This window comes from Musca domestica, unplaced genomic scaffold, assembly GCF_030504385.1.
Source record: "Musca domestica strain aabys unplaced genomic scaffold, Musca_domestica.polishedcontigs.V.1.1 153, whole genome shotgun sequence".
Classification (NCBI taxonomy): Eukaryota; Metazoa; Arthropoda; class Insecta; order Diptera; family Muscidae; genus Musca; species Musca domestica.
Genome location: NW_026712211.1, coordinates 1,389,435 through 1,400,022, shown reverse-complemented (window position 1 = coordinate 1,400,022; position 10,588 = coordinate 1,389,435). Strand labels below are relative to the sequence as shown.

The 10,588-nt window shown below is 35.7% G+C and overlaps 2 protein-coding genes across 2 annotated transcripts; one reads left to right on the top strand and one right to left on the bottom strand.

Annotated features, from left to right (window-relative positions):
* The first annotated feature begins 414 nt into the window (after positions 1 to 414).
* LOC101898696 (uncharacterized) lies at positions 415 to 3,030 on the top strand. Its single transcript, XM_005191801.4, has 6 exons — positions 415 to 545; positions 639 to 920; positions 980 to 1,943; positions 2,097 to 2,275; positions 2,336 to 2,529; positions 2,588 to 3,030. The coding sequence occupies exons 1-6, from the start codon at positions 526 to 528 to the stop codon at positions 2,746 to 2,748; spliced, it is 1,800 nt and encodes a 599-aa protein (XP_005191858.2). The 5' UTR covers positions 415 to 525; the 3' UTR covers positions 2,749 to 3,030.
* A 132-nt stretch (positions 3,031 to 3,162) lies between these two features.
* Positions 3,163 to 8,001, bottom strand: LOC131801325 (uncharacterized). Its single transcript, XM_059119869.1, has 5 exons — positions 7,744 to 8,001; positions 4,693 to 6,304; positions 3,795 to 4,528; positions 3,541 to 3,737; positions 3,163 to 3,468 (listed from the first exon to the last, which is right to left on the bottom strand). Exons 1-5 carry the CDS (start codon positions 7,875 to 7,877, stop codon positions 3,329 to 3,331), a joined length of 2,817 nt encoding a protein of 938 aa, XP_058975852.1. The 5' UTR covers positions 7,878 to 8,001; the 3' UTR covers positions 3,163 to 3,328.
* Between the last annotated feature and the right edge of the window lie 2,587 nt (positions 8,002 to 10,588).

Sequence of the window (10,588 nt, the reverse complement as noted above, 5' to 3'; positions counted from 1 at the left end):
CTACAGCTGGAACACCTTCTATTACAGAAACGCCACTGAAATGTTATCATTTCCAGTTTTTGGGGTGTTTGGTGTGATCTTTTAACTTCTTTGCAGGTACAGACCAAAATCCGTAAAAAGAAAACTCAAATCTTTCAATCAAATGAAAATTAAATTATCTGTTCCAGAGCTCCAAGAGTGTAAAAATGTTTACTAGGATAACCGATTTTCCCTTTATGATATCGAATATAAATTGAAAAATAGTAAATTCTTGCAAAGTTCTAGAACAGAGTAAATAACATTATTGGACCAATTAAAGACAAGGCAAACAACTTTCTTTACATTCATATTTTCAAATTTTCCCATATATGTGAACAACGGCAGAAACAGGTGAATTCCACTAACAATAGAATTTTACTTTCCCTGAACGTAAACACAACAATGGGTAATGGCAACCCTACCAAAACAACTCACATCTAAGGAAACGTATTTTGATTTTTAGATCCCTAGGCGTGCCTAGCCAACATTTTTGCAAAATCAACAAAAATGGATAAACGCTTGGAAAGGTAAGTTATTTTATTAACTAAATACAATTTTGATTTCTAATGTAATCAATTGATAATTAATAACTGTAATTTATAAAATATATTGTACTAAAGACTTTCCTTAGCATCTCATGCCAATGGTGCAAGTGATGAAAACAGTGAATTCATCAGTGAAGATTCTGAAAGGGAAGATGTAGAAAACGGTGGCGTTGGAAATGGCATCCGAAACTCAGGAAACAGTAGTAGCAATGGTCTAATTATCAATGAGACCGGTTTGTGTGCATTGTGTGGTAAAACGTCGATATGCAAATGTGAACGTTGCGGTGATTTCTATTGCTCACCACAATGCCAGCGGAAGGATTGGCCAAATCACCGGTTCATATGTTTTCCCATGCCGTAAGTAATTGAAATTTGCAAGTGATTAAAATTTTTAATTTTTTTTTTCATAATTTTAGACGACTGATCAAATCCGGTCAACCATGTGTGATAAAAGAACCCATACCCCTGCTTAAAGCCGAGACAAAATCAGTTGAAATGCACAAAGAAGAGAGTAGGCAAGCTTTTAAAGCAAGACAGCTGAGTTTTATACCCTCGCCCACACAATTGCCAGCAGATGGTAGCATTGTTATACTGACTGGTTTCAAATCGGCAAATCGTTGCTATATACGTTCCGCTGATCCAGCCATTACAGAAGAATATCAAAAAAATCTCAAAAAAATTGATAACTTTGGAAAAAATTCGCACGAAGTTAACAGTGTACCGAAAGCCAACACCTTTGCGATGGCCCAAAAAGATGAACAATGGTGTCGCGTACAAATTCTTTCGGCACGTCCAGACAATCGCATACGCATTCATTTTATTGATTATGGCACTATTGGAATACGTTATCTACGAGAATTACGTAGAATATCTAATACAATGTCCAGCTTGCCATGTTTTGTTCACATGGTGCAACTGCACAATGTTACAGTGTACTCAATGGAAACGAAATTTCTGGAACATATATCACAAAATGTTGACAAAGAGTTTAGGATGCGTCGGGTCGAATCCGATTCCATGGGTGGCAATATCGAGCTGTATTATGCGGACACAGAAAAGCTACTTAATACCGAAATCTTGACAGCATGTCAAGAGTTCAGTGGAAAGGAATCAGAGAATGTTTCTTCAAATAACAATGACAAGGAAAGCTCACCAGATAAGGGCGCGGAAAGCTCATCGGTTGTAAGCAATAATAATGTTGCGTCTGGAAGTGCAAAGGAAACTAATTCCTCAATAGAAGCAACTCCTCCCAAAAAATCACAAATTGTGTGTAATACACCGGTTAAGAATGATGTTGATAATAAATCTCCCGGCAGCAGTGGTAAAAAGAAGAATCTTCCACCTCCACCAAGACAATTACCTAAACCCTGCATGATACCGGTAAGTATGAAAGAGTTAGAGCCTTTATAAAGATCTGATAAAAAATATGTCCGTAAAAATTGTTTTAGATAACAATGTCCTTTCGTTTGAAAATAAATGGGCATAATTTTTTAAACGCATATAAATAAGCTTTATTTTTTTTTTAAATTTCAGCCATTCGAAACTATACCATTTGATGCAAATGCCAAAAATGTTAAAATTGTTGTTGTTGACAACTCCTACGTTAGTCGTGGATATGTGGGTTGCATTTTAGAAAAGGACTGTGACAAACTGCAGTCTATCCAAAAGTTTCTACAAAATTATGATGGATCCGGGCAGGCCTACAAACCAAAGTAAGTCGTAATGTTAACACCAAAGGACGAAATTATTAACCACATACATTTTATTTTTAGACTTGAAGAATATTGCATCGCTGAATTTGAATCCGAATGGTATCGAGGTAAAGTGGTTGAAGTTTTGGATGAAGATAAATTTCTCATAGCCTATATAGATTTCACCAATGAATGTGAGCTAACAAGTGCATCGATACGTCGGTATCCCATGTCTTTGACAATACCTTGTTGCACAAATCTGTGTGCAATAGATGGTGGGTATTTTAATTTTTTTGTTTATTGTATTTATATTAAATGCCGCTGTTTTTGTAGGTCTTCCCCAAGAGTTAAGTGACGATCTAATAGAATTCCTGGAGAAAGAATTGTGCGATTTTAAGAAAATACATGTTGACAATATAAAAATATTTGATGACATAACATTTATTGAAAGCAAGGAACTGCTAAAAAAATTACACAATGCAAAACTAATCTAAGATGACTCACCGGGGCAGCCAATTACTCGCCAAATCCTATTATTTTTAATTTTACTCATAATTATTGATTTTTTTGGTATCGTATTTCAATTTGTATTTGAAAATAATCTCATTAAGTAACAAAACATTTCTTTTTATAGCATGCCATTTAAATGCTCGGAATTTTTCCAAGTGTGTTCTTTTATGATTGTTTATACATTGCCAAAGTTTTGATTTTAAATTTACCTTCAATAAAATTGCGAAGACGAATGATATACTCAAATATTTAAAGATGAGCGAAAATATTAAACTTTATAATTTTATTGTTTATCACTTTGACATACACACATCTGCGACCTGCCAGTGTTGAGGGATCTTATTGGTATTTCGGTGTAGAAAATCTTTTCCAAACCCACAAGAAAAGAACAAATTTGATAAAATTAAACGACGTTTTATTTAAAAAAAAAAATGAATTTCATTTCACTCCGCAATTGCATACAAAATGGTCAGGTAAAATTAAAAATAATAGATTGAATAAAACTTAAAAATTAGGGAAATTCAATAAAAAAAAATATATATGCATATATAGTGCCTCCAGGGCTTAAGCGATAATTGTATCCAGACCATGTACCTTGGCAAGGTACGCATCGCTTTCTGGTATTTGTGTTACATGGGCTTTAACAATGGGATTTGTTTGCAATGATTTTGCAAACTTCAAAGCCTGCTCCTTGGTCTTTATACCTAAAAGAAAAACATATTTAGAACTCATTCATCCAATATTATACTATGTTATTGGCTTTTTCCTTTCCTTACCTTCAATATAGACCATATTGGCATTTGAGGGAAACATGAGATCAGGTATCATTGGCATGATATCTTTTTTGCTGACTTTTGATAGATTGCCATAGTCGAGGAATAACACCAAAAAGTTGTCATTTTGCGAGTCAATGCACATGGCACGATACCATTGGCCATCGTCAGCAAAAACGGACAGGCACAATTCCATTTTCCTAAATGTAAAAATACAACTTTAATAAAAGAAATTAATATAATAATGTCACACTTGCTTTGGAGCATAGCCCCCCTTTGGAGCTTTTGGACTATTACAATATTCAGCAACAGAGGCTAGACTGGTTTCCAATTTTCTTAAGTACGCCTTGTTACTAAAATCAGCCGCAGTTATATAGGGACCATCTAAATTCACAATTGATGTGGCATCTAAGGTGTAGAGTTCAGCATTCTCCCCACATTGGATGGGTATAATTTCCAAATCATCAAGTGTTAGAATCTTGGGCGAAATGACAGAAGCTGCGGCTGCTTGTGGGGGCTCTACCGTGATGGGAGTGTTGGGCGGTGTTAGGGTCATTGCAACGGGTGCCCTTTCATTTACAACTACTCTTTTTGGAACTTCCGGCGGTGGCTGTTGTTGTTGGGTCGTATTATCATAAAGTGGTGCCGTTGCTGGCATATCTGCTGCATCAAACACAAGTGGTAATAATTTTTTACAAAGCGATTGCCTTTCCTTGGTCCGGAATAGCAAGTCCACTCCAGTATTTTCTTTATCTGAAAATACTTCGAATTCCGCTGCATTTTCCATACATTTCTCCAATGAAGTCAAGGCTTTGTTATAGGCAATTGGTGTGGGAACGGTTGATAAATACATGAGTTTAATTAGGGAACATCGCACGGGAAGATATCTGATTAGATTCGTGGGTTTGAAGAGATATTTTCGATCTACGCTGAATTCTCCACCTTTGTCAATGTTTTTAATTCGGTAAGAGTTTGCTTCGCATTCGATTATCTGGAAGATGGAAAGTAATTGGTGATTATTATTGGCATAATAATATTATCAATATGTCCAAATTATTGTTGAATTGAGATAAATTGAGAGTCTGAACCATGAAAGAGGATGGAATCCGTTTGGACTCGTTTTGGCAAAAATCTAAATCTAAACACTAAACTCACCTGTCCACGATATTTATGTCCATGTAGATCGCATACAAAAACAACAGCATCCTTTTTCAATTCATCGCTGGTGCCAGCATTGAAAGGAATGCATTTCCCATGTTCCGCTTCAAATATTTTATCATAATCTCTAGTTTCGAGGGCTGCTATATACACTTCTTTAAATGTTATGACATGGCTTACGGTTACAAATGAGCCAGGACCAGGGAGATCATACCACAAGTCTATATCCAGCTCCTTAATGCAGCCGGTAAAGACCGAAGCTATTACGACATCCACAATTTTGCGCGAATCCTCAAATAGAGCACATGACAAATGTGTCTTGGAATCTTTTCCTGCTGTTACCGATGTGGCAGGCAACAATTGTATGGATAATTTTTTGACAGTTGCCAACATAGTTTCCGATAGCATATATTCCACAGAGTTTGTGGAAACAGCAAACACTTGCATGGGATGACACAAGAATGCACTGGGTATGCGTTTGATTTGTGGCGAACGTGTTATGAAACCCTCATCAATGGCATAAACCAAATACTCGTGGCCCTTTTCCCAATGTGCCAGTAGGCGGGCACGTTTCCAACCATGCTTAGTGCGTGCTGCAACAAATGTCCCCTCACTTGGCACCTTTTCAAATTCATATTGTATGGTTTGTTCCGAATTCAAGACCTCATCGAGGGAATTCAATTCTTCGTTACCATTCAAGCGTAACAATGCATGGCGGCCATCCACAAAATATTTGACAACAGTAAGCGATTTCTCTTTCGTCAGCAATTCCACAGGTAATTCCATGGGTATGGACTTCTCTTTGCTCTCGACATTGTAATAGCCTTCAGAATGTTTTTGTCCCACAATTTTAATGGTCACAACAGATTCAATGTTCAAGGGACCACAATCGCCGCGCAAGCAAACTCGAAAAGCGTAAGCATTTAAATTCGCCATAATGGGTATGGGTGCAAAAAGTTGGTTGTATGGAATCCTCAATTCGTTGCCATAATCGATTAGACGTACATCAGCCTTTTGTGCCTGGGCGGAGCAATCTAAAACCTCTGCTCTGTAGAGAATTTTCCCCAATGGTGCTGCCACCAATGCTCCAGGATATATAAGCTCACCCTTACAAGGTTCTTGTTGATTAATGTTACGATTTATTTCGGCCAGTAGTTTACGCAATGGACCATCATATTTAATATCGGTTACCCATAGGAAGTGTTTGTTTGCCTGATCTGCTTCTTCGACAAATTGAATGATGGCATCGAAATAGCCATTGGGTGGCGGGAAATGCATGCGCCAGTTGGCAGGTTTTTCTGCTGTATTAACAGGGTTCAAAATATTGTTCACGGTCTTGGGTGGTGCAACATCTACAATGACAGTAGGTATTGGTGTAGATGTAGCGACAGCTTTTGTGACAAGTGTAAAATCTCCATCTTGTAAAAGTTTTTTGGGTTTAGCTCCAGTACAAGATTCGCCGCATTCTATGGGATTTCGAGCCTTCGTACCAGCGAAGGTGCTGCTGTTGCTACGCTTTGTATCGTTTATATTCTCTTTTGAGCCGCCGTGAGAGCGTCGAAATGATGTATCACTTTTGAGACTCAAATTGTGCATAGGTATTAAATTCCTAGAAAGAAATAACATTAAATTAACGATTTGAACACACTAAGTTAGTGTGGGTATTATTCTTAAGAGAATTTAATACGTACAAGCTTTAAAAAATGAATCAGATCAAAAACAATCAAACAAGAATCTACCATCTTTATAAAATATCTTGTCTTGATGGAAATATTGAGATGTACTAAGTCTGAATGGAAATAATTTCGCGTTTAATGAGCTTCATGGATACCCAAAAATTTGACCCTTTTGTGGTGTAGGTACTAGAAGGAGGGGAACGATATATCCCAATTTCACACTAGTCCTTGGGTTAATAAAAATATTGTGATTTGTGAAATTTGAAGAAAACTGGAAGCTCTTTTCGGATTTTATAATCGTTTTGGTTATCCAAAACTTTGAGCATTTGTGGGGGAGGTACCAGAAGGAATTGTCCGATCTCTACCATCTTTATAGCAGATTTTGTGTTGATAGAAATATTGAGATGTGCCAAGTCTGAATGGAATCGGAGGTCAATTTCCCGTTTTATGAGCTAAATGGTTATTCAGAATTTTGAACATTTGTGGGGGAGGTACCAGAAGAAGTGGACCATTTTCACGCCAGACCTTGAAGTTAATAAAAATATAGTGAAGTGTGTAATTTGAAGACAAGTGGGCGCTTACATCACACTTTATAAGATTTATAATTAATCAAAATTTTCACCCTTTGTGCGGGAGGTACTTGATGGAATTGACCGATTTTGTCCAAATATTAGGATTCCCAAAGTTAGAGCTAAATCGGATTATGCTTTCTCTTTCTGTGCAATAATTATTTTCTTTGAAAATGTTGACATTTTGTGTGGGAGGTACCAGAAGGAGTGGACCGATATTGCCCATCTCCGAACCTGATTTAAATTTGATAATAATATTGCGATGTACCAAGTTTGGATAAAATCGGATACTCCCTTCGAGAGTTATCGTGCGTACCCGCCAGCCAGACAGACGGACGGACGGAGTAACTTCGCTAGATTGACTGCAAATGTCCTGAAACGGATTTCGTCCAAAGAGACCTAGGGTCTAAGAACGTTATTTCGATGAGGCACGGAAATCGAGCAGGATTTTTTGGAAACTTCCTACGGCTTAACTTTAACCGTTATTAAAATGTGATTGAAATTTCATTGATGATATTAACACCGGGAACTATGTACATTTAAATTATGTATATTATTCTAGTGGAGCTCCATGTGGTTTTCGTAAATATCACCCAAAAAAATGAATTTCACCGTTTTAAGCTGGACTACAAAAACTTGCTGTGTACTTTCACTACCATCACAAATTCAATCCCTCGTATAAACCAAGAACATAAGAAGACTGTGGGTAATATTTTATTTAAAATCAATCATGGAATCTGTTGCTACTTGTTTCCCTTGACCTAGCCTTCCCCAACACTTCCCAATCCATTCCAAGTACTTACGGAATTTTAAAGCATCTCGATTTGTGATCTTGCCAATCACCAACTTGACAATCAGAACTGCAATAGGGCTCCAGACAACGCTCACAATAGAATTTCCCAGGTTGGCGGCATTTTGAGCACGGCAATTCAGACATTTTGCTTAAAGAATATTATTAAAAACACTATTTAAAAAGGAATATGTATCGAACGCGAAAAATTTTACTGAAAAATTCCTTGACCGAACAAAATGCAAATATGAATGACCGCGTACAATGTGAAGCGTCGAATAACTAGAGCTGTCAAACTATCGAAAGCACTATCGATAGTATCGATAGTTTATTTTTTTAAGCTAATATCGATATTTTTAAATCACTATCGATAGTATCGGCAAAATGTCATCACTTACGCATATGTTGTGACGCTGCGACTTTTTGGGTAAGAGAAATAAACAACAGCTAAGTAATAATTATATTTAAGTTGACGGTTCTTCGATACCAATATTAGTGTTGAAGAACACAATTTTTTCAATTGTATTGAAATTGAAAATCAACGTATCTTTTTCGGATTTCAAAATTTTTATTTAAATAAGATAGTCGTTCAAAAGTTTTTTTTTATGTTCCAAAAAATGTTTCATCGCTTTAATGAATTCAAAAAATTTTATTTTAATTGGAACTTAAAAAAAATGTAAATTAATATTTAAAAATATTTATTTTTAATAGAACGTATTTTAATTTTAAATGTAATTTTATGGATTCGCCTTAAAGCACTATATATAGTTCATTGTCATTGTCACTATATATAGTTCAAGTCATTGCCCTTAGCGCTTTTGTTTTTTCCTTTTTATATTCTTGAATAAAAATGTTATATTGTTGTTATATTGGTAATTTGTTCTTCAGGAAAAATAATACTGATTTGTAGATAATCAGTAAACATGATTTAATCATATAGCCTTCCCGGCCAACTTTAACCGGTCCTATACCGTTGCATTATATGACTAAGTGTTGCTGATTGTAACATCTGAAAGAATGTTACGAATTCGAATCTGTCCATCTAATTCTTGTATGTCTTACAAAATATCCCTCCCCATATTAGGCTCGACTCTATACAAAATATCCCTCCCAATATTAGGCTCCGGGGCTCGAAAAACTCCATATGACTTTAGATACTAGACAAATTCGTCATGCTGCACTAACCAGGCGAGAAATGCAATATTCAGTCCAATTATGAATAAAAATTCCTAATGAAAAAAATTATTTGAAAAATTGAGTTGGAAAATTGGAAATTGAATTGGTGAATTGTTCCTGAGGATTTTTTAAAGGGAGAAATTTTATATTATAATTATATATCCGATACTATCGATAGTATCGATAGTTTTACAACAAACTATCGAAACTATCGAATGGGACGAATATCGATAGTTTGACAGCTCTACGAATAACGGAACTTTTTTACACATTGTTAGGGATAACTAAGTCGACTTTGTAAATATGTGCAGAAAGATGGAATGTGAAAGCACATAAGAATGATGCTTTAAATGAAACCAAAAAGAAGAAGAATGATTCAATTGAAGTATGCGCCAAAAAGCAGGCAATAGTTTGCGAGGTTAAGGAAATCTTTAAATGTTTAATGCCAGGAGTACTTTAATTAAATCATTATTTCTATAATTTATGATAAAAAAAGTCTTAAGAATTTTGTCATAGATTCAATTAATCTTATAACTGTGCGTAGATATTTTTCGGCTTTGTCATGAATTTACTTCCAGAGCTGGAACTTAGCTTTACCCCATTTAAAATAACCAAATCCCAAGTATTTTGTTATATGAATATGTATGAGCTACAACAACTGATGATTTTACAATAACAACATTGTTGTTATAGAATTATAAATGTCAAATAAAATAAAAATAGTGGTTTCCAAAGAAATTATTGTTTTCCTTCTCTAACAGGGGATTCCCCAAATATGAAGAGGTATGATTCGAGGCGGGCTGTATTTAATAATGAAACATTACTGATGCAGGATAAGAGCATGGGTTCGAATTTAATAAAATACAAAAAATGACTTTGTTTATTTTTTCGAGGTGAGCTTAGAGGTAGTAAAAAGGCATTATGGATACTTGGTGTGGATAATGGCAGTGTTTTGGAAAGTTTTATATATGGCAAAGTCATATTAAGAATATGCGAACAATCCAAGTTAATGTGCAAGCCAAAAGACTTCATTGGCTAGATAAACAGTACAGCCCGTTGCCATTCATTGGAAAATTTTCCAGAGCTATCTGGGACTTCCCAACAACATTTTAGAATGTACCGCCATGTACCTCTAAAAGCCGGATGGCGGAGAGAAACAGATAATGGTCAGACCCCAATGGGGTATTTCTTTGGTCAATGTCGATAGAGCTTCCGAGGCCTTTAGTATTACAGATACCACAACTAGATAAGCTTATCGAATGTCAGCAATGAATTTACGGGAAGCAAATTTTGTTAGTCATTGTTGGGGCAGTCTTGTGGCACATTCAATCTTCGAGCGGAATAACTACCTAATCACGATTTACAAATATCGCTCTTTGTCTGGGAGAACCGTATACATACGTGTTAGTGGATCCGAATCTGGACAGATTTTAAATAACCCAGGGATTTTCAGTTGATATATTTCAGTTGGATTTAAGTAATTTTCCTAAAGTAGAAGGCGATTGCAATTTCGACTTAGACGTCGGAAATTAATTATAAGACCTTCATTATGAATAACATATACGGATAGTCCTTCCAGACTGTTGCCTTTTTTAACAGTTGGATTACAAATAAGTTCGATCCATTCTTTGTATCAAAATTCAAGGTTAATTTGAATTTCTTACAAAATTTGTTGTTTTATA